The sequence below is a fragment of the Hydra vulgaris genome, chromosome 13 (genome assembly GCF_038396675.1).
Source record: "Hydra vulgaris chromosome 13, alternate assembly HydraT2T_AEP".
NCBI lineage: Eukaryota > Metazoa > Cnidaria > Hydrozoa > Anthoathecata > Hydridae > Hydra > Hydra vulgaris.
This window is the reverse complement of record NC_088932.1, coordinates 30229798-30247500: the sequence shown is the minus strand read 5'-3', so window position 1 is coordinate 30247500 and position 17703 is coordinate 30229798. Positions and strand designations below refer to the sequence as shown.

The following is a 17703-nucleotide window of genomic DNA, read 5'->3' as shown; positions in this document are numbered from 1 at the left end:
TCCTTGACTGTAGTGAGGCCACTACAGTCAAGGAAGCTACTCATTTTTTTTAACCTTTTTTTTTTATTTATAATCACTTTTTTTCTTTTTGATTGTTGCTTTTTATTCGAAATACTTTGACAAGACTGCTGTGCAGAAAAACAGATATCAATATCCATTACATCTCTGTTAGTGCTGTTGAGCACAGCACTAACAGAGATGTAATGGATATTGAAATTGTTTAAGTTTTTAAAATTTTATTAGTGACTATGTTGATAATTTTGATTTTTAAAGTAGTAGTAGTAGTAGTAGTAGTAGTAGTAGTAGTAGTAGTAGTAGTAGTAGTAGTAGTAGTAGTAGTTGTAGTAGTAGTGCCATAACCTGTATAACCTACAGGTTATGGCAGCCTTATCTACTTCATACTCTAATTTCATTCATATCAATATATAAAAATTTAGATATATAGTATGAAGTATAAGTTTCTATTTTTGCTTTTCCGTTGTTTTTTTTTAGTTATAATCTTGATAAATATGCAGATTATTTAAAATTTCAGCATCGAGCTGAGCCTTGAAACTGTTAATAGATAAAGCACATACAACTTCTGACGGTAATGCATTCTAACAATTCACTATTTGATTTGTGAAAAACTGATGCCTTTGTTTGCAATTTTGAACAAACTCTCTAGTCATTTTAGATAATATCTTCTGGTTTTTATTTTATTTGACACCCCAACACGAATGACATGGGGTTCACTCCATAAGACAATGTCTATCTAGTTAACAATTTTTATATGCCTGTATTAGATCTCCCCTAATGCAACAGGTTTCTAAGGAAGTTAAGTTCAGTATATTTAGACAAGCTTTGTATGACGTGATGGTACAAAGGTATTAAACAGGTAGCTCTTCTTTATACTTTCTTGATTTTATCAATATCTATTCTTGACAATGGATTGCTGGCTGCTACCACGAATTCTAGATGAGGTTGTACAAAGGCTGTGTATAGAATTTTAAGTAGTTTGTGGAGTTATGTGACTGAAAGTACAACACAACATGCCTAATACATGGTTGGCATTATTGGTTGCATATGCTGACTTGTTATGCCATTTCATGTCTGTCGTAATCATGATGCCGAAATCACGTTCAATTAAAGTCGATACTAGTTCGACATTATTACTGTTATTAGCTGGCATTGAGTAGACATAAAAGTTGTTTGTTTTACCTATGTGCATGATTTTATGTTTTTCAATATTGAGTTTCATTTGCCAGGTTTTACATTATTTGGCTACGTTGTAGATATCAGTTTGAAATTTTTTTGAAGCTAATGGGTGGTCTAAATGAGCCAGCAGTTTTGCGTCATCATCATATATTTTACACAGAAGGTTAAGGATATAGGATATATTGTTTACGAAAATGATAAAAAGTATTGGATCTAAGACAGATCTTTGAGGTATGCCATTCAACACCTCTAGCCACAAGGATACATAACTGCCCATCATGATTCTTAAAAACCGCTGGTGTAAAAAAGATTTTATCCAATTCAGGAGATTTCCAGTAAAACCACATGCCTTGAGTTTGTGAACTAGTCACTTGTGGGGAACCATATTGAATGCTTTACTTAAATCTATAAATGATACATCCATACATACCTTGCTATGGAATTAACATCACATCAATCGACTTTAACAAACTAGTCACACATGCTTTTTTATTGACAAAACCATGTTGATTTTTTGAAATAAGGCTATGTTTGACTAAGTGATTGACCATAGTGTCACATAATATTTTCTCATCACTTTACATACAATTGATGTTAAGGATATAGGCCGGTAATTGCCTGGGTTAAGTCTACTTCCTTTTTTGAACAGTGGTGCTACATTAGCCTTTTTTCTATATTTTAAGACAACCACTATCAAGTGACTTCTGAAAAATTGTGCTTAATGGTATCGAGAAGCTGTCAGCACAGTTTTTTAGAACATGTACACTTACACCATCCATACCAATGGTTTTATCAACTGATAAATTGCTTAGATTGTTTTTAACCAGATTTTGTGTTATTTGCGAGTATTTGCAGATTCAGTTCGTTTTATAAAACCTGTCAAATCATTATCTTTATTTTTGTTGACAAAACTTTTAAAGTGGTCATTCAGCCAATTTGCAATTTCTATTGGATTTGTGATAGTGTTGTCATTGATTTCTTTAAGGCTGTTATTATAGTTCTAACATTTTGTTTTCTATTAACATACAGGATCTTTGGGTTGTGCTTCGATTTTATCACTAAATCAAGTTCAAACTTATGATGAGCGATATATATGAGCTTCTTCAATTGAATATTTTTAGCTTTTATTTTATTCTTGATGTCATCATTCATCCATTCATTTCTTCAAAGAATCCATTTTGAATTAATCACAGGGACATAAGTTTTGTAAGCAGTCTTGTAGTGGTTCAAGAAAATGTTATAACAGTCATCAGTATTGCGTCCATTGAATTCTATCTGCCAGTCAATATTATTAAAATATTCGGATATCTTTACAAAGTTACTTTTGTGCTAAATGCGTTTTTCAATATTGTATTTAGATTAAGATGTAATAATGTGTATTAAAAAAATCAATTTAACAAGCAATTTGTTTTTTACAATATGACTATTAAGTAAATTCTACCAAATGAAAGTCGCAAAAAATCACAACACTACTCTCTTCTTTTTGATAATGCAATATAGGTTTATAATTACTTGACGGAAAAAAGCTTTTTTTCTACATTTAGTCATAACTCATAGGTGATTAAAAAACAATATTTTGCTAACATAATCTAAGATATGTCCTCCAGGCTTCTACAAACAAACAAAAAAAGCTACCACTTTTTTCAAAAAATTTGTGCTTAATTGTTATTAACTAGGAAAAAACTATTGAAAACATATTAACTCATTAATATATATAGTTTTAATATCTTGAATCTTTTACCATCTCCAAGGTTACTTACCATCTCCAAGGTTACTTAAACCAACATTGTGGTTTTCAAGGTACAGTTGTTTTTGCTGTACATACACCTGTATCTCATATAGATTTAGTGTGATTTAGACAGAAAGTCTATCTTTTGAAATTCTTTTGAAATTTTAAAAAAAGCAAGCAATTGTGCGGCAAACATTTTTTGAAAAAAATATTATGTATATTTTTAATATTTGTATACTTCATTTAATTTTAATTATATTAATTTATAGTTATCATTTAAGAAGCCGTATTAAAAAAATGATCTTATTTATATTTTTATATTGAATAAAACTAACTTATATAAACTTGAATAATTTTTTATTGAATAACGTCATTAAAGATTAATTGCAAAAAGGAAAATCTTTAAACAAACTTATTTGTATTGACATCAAATATTAACTATAAACTAAAACTCAATCTTGCTTGACTTGTCATTTAGCAAAGTCTCCTTCTTTAACTGTATCTGTCCCTGCATGCTCTAAAAACTTTTATTCGAATAGTTTTTTTCCTCGCACTTCAACGCTTTGGAACTCTGTCCCATTTTCATGTTTTCCTTACTCATGCAACCTTTAACTTTTTAAGTCTTCTTTCCATTTCCTTGCTCTATAACTCTATTTTCTAGTAACTCCTAACTTAATAATGGTTGCTTGCAGCCTTGTTGAGAGTGAATCAGAATAAAAAAAAATATTAACTACAAACAACCTGGAGCTTTTTTTTAAAAAAGAAATAATTTAAGAGGCACATGTATCAGAGAAACAAAATCACAAAAAAAAACTTTTGTATCCAATTTTTAATTTTTTTTGAATTACATTTTTAAATCTTTAAATATAAATTCTCCTCTACTGGTAAAGTTAGAGCAGAATTTTAGTAATATAAATTTTAGTACAAATATTACATAATTATAATACAAAGTTAAAATAGAATTAGTAAAATAGAATTTTTTTCTTATTAAAAATGTACAGATCAGAGAGATTTTTTTCCTTAAAATCCTTGGTGTAAAATACTGTGTAATTTAACTATAACATTGATGACAATATGATCAAGTTCGTAAAGTTGTATTTAAAAGAACTGCATTACCATTGTAACTAAGATAAAAAAAACCAAACTCCTGCATTCTATTATAATAAGAAAATATATTTAAAAAGTAAAAAAAAAAAGAAAAATATATTTAAAAAAATTTAAAAACTTTTACAGTTATATATATATATATATGTATTTTAATAGTTATATATATATATATATATATATATATATATATATATATATATATATATATATTTATAATATATATATATATAACTATTAAAATACATATATATATATATATATATATATATATATATATATATATATATATATATAACTTTTATAGTTATATATATATATATATATTTTAAATGTATATATATATATATATATATATATATATATATATATATATATATATATATATATATATATATATATATATATATATAAACATTTGGCAATATCGACCTAACTGCCAAACTAAAAGCGTTTGAGGTCAGTAAAAAATTGCTGACCTCATTTCTATGTTTTATAGTAAGACCTTTGTATTAAATTTTATTTACTCACCTCTAAAAGATTGAGGTTGGCAAATAATTGCCAACCTCAATTTTCCTAATTCTGAGGGTTGATACATATATATATGTATATATATATATATAATAATAATAATAATAATAATAATAATAATAATAATAATAATAATAATAATAATAATAATAATAATAATGCAGTATTTGTATTAAAAAAAAAAGAATATATATACAAATGTTTATTAATTTGATGAAGAGAAGTCTCTTCATCAGGAATTTAAATCAGCATAGAGACTCCAGGAGTCTCTATGCTGATTTAAAAGATTTTTACTTCAAAATCCAATCTTTAAATGTTGTGATGTCAGATTCAGACTTTATGATGCCGATAAATTTGCTGTCATCATCATATAGCATTATTGGTTGATAGAACTAGTAAAGGACCGGGGTTGATATTTGACCAGGGCTGGGGTCGAGTTTGATAGAATATAGCTGGGGCAAAATATATAACATGAATTTATTCAAAATTCATGTTATATATTTTGTATTTATATGCCTATATAAACATCATTATAATCAAAATGATCATCATAATTATCATTACCACCACCACCACCACCATTAACATTTGGTGATGTTAGGTTCTAAAAGTTTCTAGAACCTAACATCACCAGATATTAGGTTCTAGAAACTTTTAGTTAGTCTTCAACAATGTCATTAACCAAAGTAAGTCTAACATTTAATCTTATTAATTATATAATATTTACTAATATTTAATTTTTAAAAAGTGCTAAACAAGTGGTTCAAATTTTTCAAAACTCTAGAAAACACTTTGACCTCTCCAACTATCTTGTTGTTAGTCTTCACTCTGTTATTAGTTTCTTTATATAAAGTTTTGAAATTATTAAATTATTTCTTACTAACTACAGCAATAAAGTTATTCTTGAAGGCCTACACTCTTTTTTATTTCAAGTAACTTTAAGGGTACCACAAGGTATCTTGTGGTACCCTTAAATCTTTGCTCAAGTATTGTTTCTTATCTACAACATCAATCTTCATAAAAATTTAACATCTAAAGTGGCGTTATTTGTTGATGACTCAACTTTATACTCTTGTCTTGACAAAAAAATCCTCACTTTTTGATTGCTTAGAACAAGCAGCTGATTTTTAATCTGATCTCTCTTCTGTAACAGCCTAAGGCTTGCTGTGGCTTATGAATTTAAATTCTGGACTTAAAATCTGCAATTTTTGTTAGACAACAAAACTCATTTATTTACTGCAAAAAAATATACCAATGTTGGTATTCCTATATTAATAAATAACAACCCTCTTAGTCTCAGACAAAGTCTAAAAGTACATTGTAACTGTAATGTGGTCGTGGTGTAGTGGTATAGCACTCGCGTCATAAGTGAGAGGTACAGAGTTCAATCCCCACCATGTCTATGGTAGTACTGCACTCAACTTGTTTCTCTGCGCAGCAGCCTTGTTTGTCAAGGTTTGTGTTTCGGGATTTATTTAGGGATATGCACTGTTGAGTGTACATAGACCGACCGATTATTTAGGGATAAATGCAGTGTGGTACACAAATATTGACTAAAGGTTTTGGTTTAGACAGAGAGCATCTATTTAAAAAATATGTATTTTTTAAGTTTTAAACTTTTTCCGGTTCTTTTTCATTATTATTATTATTTTATATATATATATATGTATATATATATATATATATATATATATATATATATATATATATATATATATATATATATGTATGTATGTATGTATGTATGTATGTATGTATGTATGTATGTATGTATGTATGTATGTATGTATGTATGTATGTATGTATGTATGTATGTATGTATGTATATATATATATATATATATATATATATATACATATATATATATATATATAGATCTATAGTTTGTTGTCTTTGGGAAGAGCGGAAGGAAAAAAGTGATTCTTACGCCAACACATACGTCACTTTTAATTACTTTTGACTTTCGTCCAACATTTGCGTGTTGGACAAAAGTAAAAACCATTAATTTAATTACAAATAAATCATTTTTTAAAAAAACCACAAAAACGCAAATTTAATTGACCAGAATGTTTTAAAAACATTCTGAATGTTTTAACAATATAAACAATGTTTTTATTTTTATTTTTTTTAATAAAATGTTTTTATTTTTATTTTTTTTTACTGTAAATCATGCGCGGAGTGTTGCTACATCGACTATCTTATAGCCTGACTCGCAAGGGAGTGCTGCTACATCGACTGACAAATAGCCTGACTCGCAAGGGAGTGCTGCTACATCTACTATCTTTTAGCCTGACCCGCAAGGGAGTGTTGCTACATCGACTGAGGGTTTGGTTGGGGCAGGCAGTCTATCAATTAATAAAAAAAAGTAATTCCGGTCTTGCATTTTAATTTTTACTTTTTGTCAACAAAATACGGAAAAAACTTTCAGACAACATCTACGGGTTGTATATATATATATATATATATATATATATATATATATATATATATATATATATATATATATATATATATACATATATTAGTCAGGAACACGAAAGGTTTGCGATCGAACTCTATTCCTAACCACGCGTTAATTTTTTTTTTGAGACAACTTAACCACGGCGTTTAAGATTTTGAAACTTTTAAAAATCTGCTAAAGTCTAAGGTAATAAAGCAAGAAATTGCTTTTAAAAATTGAATACTTTGAATAATATATTCAAATTATTGAAAGATATTATAAAAAACACAATTTTTATTTTTTTTTGATCAAAGTTTTATAGCTCGTTGCATGGGTTTTGTATTAGGAGAATTGAAAAAAATCTTTTAATTTTTTTAAATATTTAATTAAAATTATTTATATTATTATTTTTCTTAATATGTTTATGTATTTCTTCTTTGATTGGAATATAAAAATACATTAATAAATAAAAAATAATCATGAAAATATTTTTATTTAGACAAAAAAAGAAAAAAAATGACTTATTTGCTATTCTCCTAATACAAAAAAAAATCAGCGACGAATTATTCAACCTTAACATAATTACAAAACATAATTAAAGATAATTTTCTATAAGAGTTTTACTTTTTCAGATTTATATTAATTAATATTTTTTTAATTTCTCTTTCGTTAAGATTTCTTTCTTCTTTATTTACTTTAGCCTGTTTATAATTTTTTTCCTTTGTCGGTTTTACTCAGAGCATTTTTATTTATCTCATAAGCCATGGTTAAGCTTTCAAAAAAAAATACATGCGTGGTCAAGATTGGAGTGCGACCGCATGCCTTTCCTGTTCACGACTGATATATATATATATATATATATATATATATATATATATATATATATATATATATATATATATATATATATATACATATACAGGCCTTGTTAAGAAGCGTTACGCAGCTCGCATTTTGCTTGCGAAAAGGCGATTTGCCTACACTAGTGTACACCACTGATATATATATATATATATATGTGGTGTACACTAGTGGTCGCCCGATGGCAAATGCCATCCGAATCTTCCGAAGGTCTACTGGAAATAATATTTTGATGCAGTTTAGTCGCCCGACCAGGCAACTCAATTTTTAAATTATTATTATTATTATTTCAATAATTCTTTAAGCAAAATTTATGCGTCCAAATATAAATTAAGCAAAATTTATGCGTCCAAAATTAAAGATGATGACTTTTACTTAAAATAATAACGACCACCCCCTTCTGCGTACGTACGCATTATTTATTATTTAAATATTATTTTGTTGTAACATTCAAAGAGAAATGATAAAAACCAAGTTGCGTAATTAAAAAAAATAATACATAAAAAGTTTGCTTTTATTTAACGTGTTTTTGCTACCAATCAAATTACGTTGCAAAAAATAATCAACATTAATTTGAACAATTATCGCTTGATTTCATTTTTCTCTCCTAATTATTCATAATGTAATCCTCATTAAATATAAAAAACAGTTGTGACAGTCAGAAAAAAAAAAATTAATGTTTAGGAGAGATAGTCAAGACTTTACTGTATGAGAATTATGCAAAAGGCAAATTTTGTTAAAAAATGGTGATGGACGACTGAAAAATTTGGCGGGCGACCAAAATTAGCTAAATTATTATTCTCAGTCGCCCGCCGGGCGTAATAATAAGTGTACACCACTGTGTGTGTATATATATATATATATATATATATATATATATATATATATATATATATATATATATATATATATTCTAAAAATTAAAATTAAATCAAAACATTTTGAAAAATGATTAATTACAAAAAAATAAAACTGTAAAAATCAAAAATTATAATAAATTTAGCTTTATATGGTGGAATAAAAAACACTTCTAAATAAATTTTGAAATAATACAAAAATTGAGTTAATAAGATATTATTATTTATTTATTTTTAACATCTTCGCTTCCAACAAGGCTGCAAGCAACCACTAATTAGAGTTGGAAGTTACTGGAAGAGAAAAGATAAAGATTGTAGAGCAAGATAACGATTGATAGATGACTTAAAGGATTGCAAACTATATGAATCAGGAAAGCAAGATGAAGGAAGCAAATTCCAAAGAACTAATGTTTAAGGAAAAAAACTAGACAAATAAGAGTTTATGGAGCACTTAGGAACAGTCACAGAAAAAGGATCAGACTTAATTGAATGACGAGTAACACGAGAATGAATTTTAGTAGCAACATTACAATGATGTGATAATGGTTGGGGATTGTTTGCAAGAGCAGGTCCAACTATGTTTATAATGCATTTTTGCACCTTGTTTAAAAGAGAAAGAGCATAATTAGAAGATCCGCCCCAGATATGGCAACAGTATTCCATACAAGGCCAGATTTGAGATTTATAGAGATAGAGAATATAATCTGAAAGAAAGTGTTGAGCTCGATAAAAAGATGCAACCTTAGCAGATGTTAATTTTGCAATGGATTTGATATATGGTTTCCAAGAAAGATCAGAAGTAAGAGTTAATCCTAGAAGATGAAGGGTAGATGACTCATCAAGTACGTTACCGTTCATAAATATAGGAAGATCTAAACTATTGCAATAATAATTGGCTGAAAAAAAAGAGTTTTTTCTGAATTAAAGTTCACCAGCCATTGTGAGCCCCATGCTGTGTCAGAAGTGAGATCCTTTTCAAGCTTAAATGCCTCCTCCAAGCAATCAGAGAGTTTTGGCTTCTTATCATAACAAGAACAAACGGTAGTATCATCTGCAAACAATGCCACCCAAGATGTGAGAATATCTGGAAGATCGAATGTAAACTAAAAAGAGTATAGGGTTAAGTATAGAACCTTGAGGAACCCCTGAAGTTACAGGATATGTAGAAGAGTGCTGTCCATCGAGGACTACTATATACCACAATTGGAAAGGAAGAATTCAATAATCTTAAAGATGTTACCTGATACAACGTAAGCAAAAAGCTTATGGAGAAGACCAGCATGCCAAACTTTATCAAAAGCTTTAGAAATATCAAGAGTGACAGCCTTAACCTCTCCACCTCTATCAAATGTACGATAAAACCTATTGGTTATTATGGTTACATCAAATCAGCTATACAACAAGAAGATTTAAATTCATATCGATGATCAGAAAATAAGTTATTAGATTCAAGATGAGAGATTAAGTGTTTGTTGATTGAAGATTCAAAAACCTTGCTTATGATAGGAAGAAGACTAATGGGATGGTAGTTAGACGGATCAGATTGTTCTCCAATATTTTTGAAAATAGGGATAACAGATGCTGCTTTCCAGAAGGCTGGAAAACAAGACACTGATGAGCACTTGTTGAATAGTTTTAAAAGAATAGACGACAGCTCCGGAGAACACTTCTGCAAGACTATAACAGGTACGTTGTCCAGGTCACAAGCTGTAGAAGAGTGTAAGCAGGAAATCGCTTTAGATACGAAAGCTGGAGTGATACAAATGTCAAGCAATAGATCAACCTGTTTGATGGCTATATCAGGTAGAACGCGACTAGTGGAATCAAGAGATATTGATGAAAAGTTCTTAGCAAACAATTCAGCTTTGTTTTTAGGTGAGGTAACAAAGTCTGAACAATACAAGAGAGGTGGAGTAACAGATTTGCCCTTATTATTGATACTATTAAAGATTCTCCATAAGTCATGAGAGCCTAATTTTTGTGATGAAAGATGAGATTTCATGACCTGAGAATAGCGGGCTTTGGCACTAGATAAAACCTTTTTACAATGGTTTCTAGCAGTAATAAACAGACGTCTGTTTTTTAGAGAGTTGTTATGCTAATAGATATGGAAGTAATAGTTTTGATTAGCAATTGCAGCAGCACAATGTGAGGAAAATGAAGAAGAGTGAAGCTTTACTCGGAATTGTGGAGAGGGAATAAAAGATTCCATGCCAGCCTGAATCAATGAAGTTATGTAAGAAGCACATTTGTCAGCAGGAAGATGAAAAAAATTTCTACCCAAGGGCCATCACGAACAAAATCACGGAAAGAGTCCCAGCCAGCTTTAAGGTAGTTGTACAAGGCACGATGATAGAGGGATTCAGATGATGAAGAAGAATGAGAATGAAAGTTTTAGAGATATCAAACTGTGATCAGAAGCACCTAAGGGTGAATGTGGAGAAACTGAGCACTGACTAGGATTATAAACAAGACATAAGTCGAGTAGAGAAGGTAAATATTGGGGTTGTCTGGAAAGCAAGTTGGAAAGTTGACTACTTGAGTTAGGAATTGAGAAAGACAAAAGCTGTGGGCTTTAATGCCTGCAGAGACTGGCATGCCTGGCAGAATGCTGCCAACAAAATTTATTAACAAACAGATTAAGAGAAATTTGAATCTAAGATTGATGCATTGATGGAAAGTGTTGATAAACTAGAAACTAAAAATTGAAAATCTAAATAATCATTTTGCAGTTTTAGAAAAAGAAGATAAAAGTAATGTGAAGTCACTAAATAATTCCTCAATTTTAAAAAGAGAATTAGATAAACCAGAACAAGAATTTTAAAAAAGGATGTTATTGTTGTTGGACTACTGAACTCAAAAAAGATTGATACTCTACAGATGAGTCTTAAATGGTAAACAAAAACTAATGAATTTTTTAGCTCAGGGTTTGTTAAAAAAGATACATAAAACTTATCAAAATCCAAATACAGCTCTTTAATCTATTGCCCTACCTAAGCAAATTAAAGCAAATTAAACTAAGCAAGTTTAATTGTTATAAAGCAGCAGGAATTTATAAAACACAAGCAAGAGTTTTGAAGGAATGCTCCAAAAGTTTAGTTGTACCACAATCAATAATATTCAATCGTTCGTTTGTGATGCTGCTGTCTAAAAAAGGAGATAAACTGAAACATCCGAACAGTTCTAGACAATCTCATTGATAACATGGAATTTCATAGAGAGCATTATACAAAAGGTTTTAATAAGACATCTTACAGGCAATGATCTTAGAGGCAATGATTTTATAACAACACCATGGCAGGCTTGGTCAGGAAGGTGTGCGATTTCACAGCTTTATATGGCCACGCAAATAATATTTTGTTTTGACATTTGACCACGTTTTAACATTTTAATCTTAACTTAGTTATAAAGAAACTTAAAAAAAACAAACTTATTCTAAAAAAAGAAAAAGAATTTTAAAAAAATAATGAAAAAAAAAATTAAAATAGCTTAGTAATAAATAACTAAAACAAAAATCAAAAAAATAAAAACAAAACTTAACTAAAATAAATAATAAACAATAAGGTTATTCAAATTACCTTTATAATTACGTTTAAAATAAACAACTTTGAATCTTTACTAATATTTTTATAATGTAAAACTAGTAGTGTCCTGTCTGCTTCGTTACCGCACCATATGAAATTATATTATTAGTAAAAAAATATAAAATAAATAGTACTAATCAACAAAAAAATGTAAATAAATATTTTTGTTTTTATAAAAAACATCATCACACATTAAGTGGTATTTTAAAAAAAAAACGATTAATCTTAATGAGGAAACTTTTTAATAACGCTTTTATTTATTTATTTTTTGGGGGGGGGGGAAAGATGGGGGTGGAGGGTGGAGGGGCGGTGGAGGCATGATGCATTTCACTGGCTTATGAACAAAAAAACATGTTTTATGTTTATTATATAGATAAAAACCCTTTTAAATAAAGTAACAACTTCTAACAATTTTTTAATAAATACACACATTTAAAAGATAACAAAAAAAAAACAACTTAACAATTCTCTGTAGTAATGTAAACAAAAGAAAAATAATTAAATCATTTTTTTTGTCAGAAATCCAATATCAGAAAGCAAATGAAGATAAATGAAGATGAAAACGAAAAATAATGAACAAAACTATTCTTTTAATTGATAATTTAATTTGTTAATAATTTAACTTGTTAACTTTAATTGATAATTTTTTTATTTAAAGACTAAAAGAAAAAAAATTATTAGAAAAAATTGTTATATTTATATATATTTTTTTTTACATTCTTGAAAAAGAAATTGTTATATTTCGAGTATATTAACTTTAATCGATAATTTTTTTAATTTAAAAACTGAAGAAAAAAAAAAAAAAAAAAAATTTTTCAGCACATTTTTAAAATGTTAAAAATGTGGTCGAATTGTCAAAATAAAGTATTATTTGCGTGGTCATATAATGGTGTGCGATCGCATATCTTCCTGACCAAGCCTGCATGGTTTTGTTTCCAAGTAAAGGATTTGTATTTAATTTGTTGGAGTCATCAAATTATATTACACAAGCAATAGAAGAAAACAACTCTGTAGACATTAACAACTTTTGACTAAAGCATTTGAAGTGTTCCCTGTGAAAAGTTATATATCAAATTAGAGACATTTGGAGTAAAGCATAAGTTACTAAACTAATGTGAGGCATCATTAAATAATTGAGAACAAAGAGTGGTAATGAAATAAAATATATACAATTTGAAGAAAATAATTAGTGCGATGTTTTAAGGGTTTCATTTTATCAAAAACAAAGAGCAAAATTAATTTTGGAGTGATTCTGTCAGTAGATTTAAAATAGAAACAGTACATTAAAATGACAATCAGAAAAGCAAACAAAAATTCTAATAAAGTTTTAATTTCATTCACAGTTTTAAAAATCTCAATGTAAATTCAATAAGACTACTGTATACATGTCTGGTTCATCCCCATTTAGATTATGCTGCTTCAGTCAGGAATCCATACTATCATAAGGATGTAAAACAAATAGAACACCTTTAGAGAAGAACAATAAGAATTAAAAATCTGAGGGGACAAACATACAAGGCAAGACTTGATACTTTTAAGTTAACAGAGAGTTGTCATCATGGCAACATAATTCAGTTTTTTAAATTTTAAAAAGGTATAGACAAAATTGAATTAGACAACTGCAAGAATTTTATTAATGAATAATGAAACTTTTTTTTTATTTGTAATAACATAATACCTATAATAAAAAGCAACATGTTAAACCAACACCTCCAAGTCTCATTTCAATCTTGGCATTTTAAATACCTTATTACCTAATTATAACCTCTATTTTTCAAAGATTTAAAACAGCACATTAAAAAACTTACAGTAACAATAGGTATCTTGCTTTCAACTACTTGATGCAACTGAGGGAAATCACAGCTATCAGAGATAACATGAGTTACTAAATCACTGATATAAAACTCTCTCATTGCTCCACCATCTTTTAAACATTGTTTAAGCTTAAAAATAGATTTAACAGATTAAAAAAAAAACATTGATGTTGGACTTAAAAAATTAAATATTAAACTTACCTCCTCATTGTCTGCTGCGAAAAAGTATTTAACACCTTTAAATATATTAGATTTATTCATTTTTAAAAAGTATTCTTTTCCTTTAAATAAAAATATACTTTATGTAACAAGCATTTAAACATTAGATAAAAAAGTATTATACTTAAACAACCATATATGGAGTACATACTTTGATAAAATCACCTGAAGGTTTAATGTTACTTAACTATAAACTGCAAAAATAATGTCTGGAAGCCTGCAGTTTAAAAATTCAAGTCAGCAAAGCATATTAATACAGCAATATATATATATATATATATATATATATATATATATATATATATATATATATATATATATATATATATATATATATATATATACAGTCACAGACAAAATTAAGTAACATTGCTGATAAAATCGACAATCAAACAATAAAAACAAAATTATTTACGTCAGGGTCTACATAGCTGCAATAATTTTATGCTTTTTTTAAATTTGATTCCAAAGAAAAACAAATATATTTATAACTCTTTTTAACTCATTGCAAAAGTAGCTCTATTAAATGAAATTAGCTAGATTACAATTTTTTTCCCCAAAATAAATGTGACAAAAGTAAGAAACATCTGAGTTTTTATTATGAAATATAATGTTTTGTCAATAACTATTTATTAAATATCAAGAATAAAATGGCCGATTTTCATTTTAGTACTTTGTTGCACCACCTTTTGCTTTTATGACAGATTCTAAACGCCTTGGCATGCTTTTTACAAGCTTTGACATGACGTCAGCACCAATTAAATTCCAAGCTTCACTAAGAACCTCATTCTTTTCTATTTGTTCCTTTTGAAGGAGGAATTTTAGATTTTAAAATTGCCCATAAATTTTCAATGGGGTTAAGGTCCGGGCTTTGTGGCGGCCATTTAAGGATGTTAACTTTACATTTTTTTGAGGAACTGTTGTGCCACTTTGCTGGTGTGATTGGGGTCATTGTTTTGTTGAAAAAAGAATTTGCGATCTAAATTTAATTATTTAGCAGATTGGCATAAATTTTTTGAAAGCAAAACAACATACAATTATCCTGTCATTATACCTTCAACATTCACCAGTCTTCCCACACCATTTGAAGCAAAGCATCCCCAAACCATAATTGAGCCACCTCCATGCTTGACAGTTTTTTTAAGATTTCTTTCTAAAAGTGCATCAAAAGGTCTGCGCCAAACTCTTTGTTGTTTTTTAAAGCCAAATATTTAAAATTTACTCTCATCGGATCATAACACTGAGTTCTAAAATGCCTCACCCTTGTTAATATGCAGTTTTGTAAACACTAAACATTTTTTTTGTTTATACCACTAATGAGGGGTTTACTTTTCTGAAGATGGTTTATTAAAACCACTTGAATTAAAACTTCTCTGTACAGTTCGACTGGAAACATTTAATTTAAGATTTTCAACAATCTGTCTTGAGGTTGTTGTTGAACTTTTTTTTTGCTATCCGTGCAATCAGCATATCAGTTCTAGTTGAAGTCTTAGCTGGGCAACCACATCTTTTTTAATTTTCAACAGAACCAGTTGTTTCATATTTTATACACATCTTTCTAACACCACTTATTGATATTTGATATTTTACAGAATATTGCTTGTAGGTTAGGCCTTTTTTTCAATCAGAAATGACCCGAGATCTGATGTCCAATGAATAATTTTGATGATGAACCATTATTATTATTAGCTTTACTTTTGCTGAAAATAAATTCCAAAAAATATAGTTTAAAATGCTTATTTTTAATAACTTTAACAAAATGTTTTTAATAATAATCATTTTTAATAAATAGTTATTGACAAAACATTACATTTCATAATAAGAACTCAGATGTTTCCTACTTTTGTCACATTTATTTTGGGCAAAAAAAATGTAAGATGGCTTATTTCATTTAATAGAGTTACTTTTGCAATGAGTAAAAAAGAATTATAAATATATTTGTTTTTCTTTGGAATTAAATAAAAAAAAAACATAAAATTATTGCAGTTATGTAGATCATGACGTAAATAATTTTGTTTTTATTGTTTGATTTTTGTTTTTATCAACAATGTTATTTAATTTTGTTTGAGATATGTATATATATATATATATATATATATATATATATATATAAATATATATAAATATATATACATATATATTTATATATGTATGTATGTATTTAATTATGTATATATGTGTATATGTATATGTATATATATATATATATATATATATATATATATATATATATATATATATATATACATATAAATATATAAATATATATATACATACATATATACTTATATATATATATATATATATATATATATATATATATATATATATATACATATAAATATATATATATATATACATATATACATATATATATATATATATATATATATATATATATATATATATATATATATATATATATATATATAAAGAGAGAGAGAGTAAAGACTTATATTCACCGTTTATGGTAAAATGCAGCTGTTAAGTTTTTTTTGTGTTTAAAGTTGACAAAAGTACTTCAAGTAAAAGCTATTAAAATAATTGAGGAAACTAATTGAATATGTATTTTTTTAAACCATAAGAAGGTAACTGTTCTCATTTTATAGCAAAAATTAAAGATGACCATCTAAAAGTATATATATATATATATATATATATATATATATATATATATATATATATATATATATATATATATACAAATATATATATCAACCCTCCGAAGTAGTAAAAATCAGGTCGGCAAAATTTGCTGACCTCAATCTCTTCGCGGTCGGCAAAAAAAATTTTATACAAAGGTACCATAAAACATTGATTCAAGGTCGGCAATTTTTTGCCTACCTCAAACACTTTGAATCAGAATTAGGGTTGGATAAACACTTCGAGTCAGAATATATGTTATGAGACTCCCCACTCTTGCTATATATATATAGCAGGAGTGGGGAGTCTCATAACAGTCTCTTGACTTTAGTATAAAATATTTAGTATTTGTAATGGACTTCTGTTTAAAAACTTCAGAAATTTGCAGAAAAAATATCTTTACTGGAATTGATTATTAGTTGAGTTTGAAACAAATCAATACAGTTACTGAAGTGTATTAGTTAACTCTCTAGGTTATACAAGCTATCTTTGATCTGATAATATACTTACAGTAAATGCTATTTTCATATAACTCAGCTCCTTACTACCTAACTAACTTAAAATGTGATTTAATCTCTTTATGAAGCTCAAGTGTTTCTGTTCAAACATTTTCCAAGCCCTACAAATAAAGACCAGCTAAAAAAGGAAATCTTTGACCTTAAACTAGTGTTATTTTTAAGAATTAGTAAACCTGATTAAAAATATAACATGAAAATAACAAAAATG

The 17703-nt window shown here is 27.6% G+C and overlaps 1 protein-coding gene across 2 annotated transcripts in view; it reads right to left on the bottom strand.

Moving 5' to 3' along the window:
- Window positions 1–14434, bottom strand: part of LOC100206227 (PAX-interacting protein 1) — a 68847-nt gene extending 54413 nt beyond the window's left edge. For both annotated transcript variants that reach the window (XM_065814993.1, XM_065814994.1), the window contains exons 1-2: window positions 14317–14434; window positions 14110–14244 (exon numbers count right to left, since the gene is read on the bottom strand). In XM_065814993.1, coding sequence (XP_065671065.1) covers window positions 14110–14244; window positions 14317–14376 — 195 coding nt within the window. In that variant the 5' untranslated portion in view covers window positions 14377–14434. The remainder of the gene's footprint in view (window positions 1–14109; window positions 14245–14316) is intronic.
- Between the last annotated feature and the right edge of the window lie 3269 nt (window positions 14435–17703).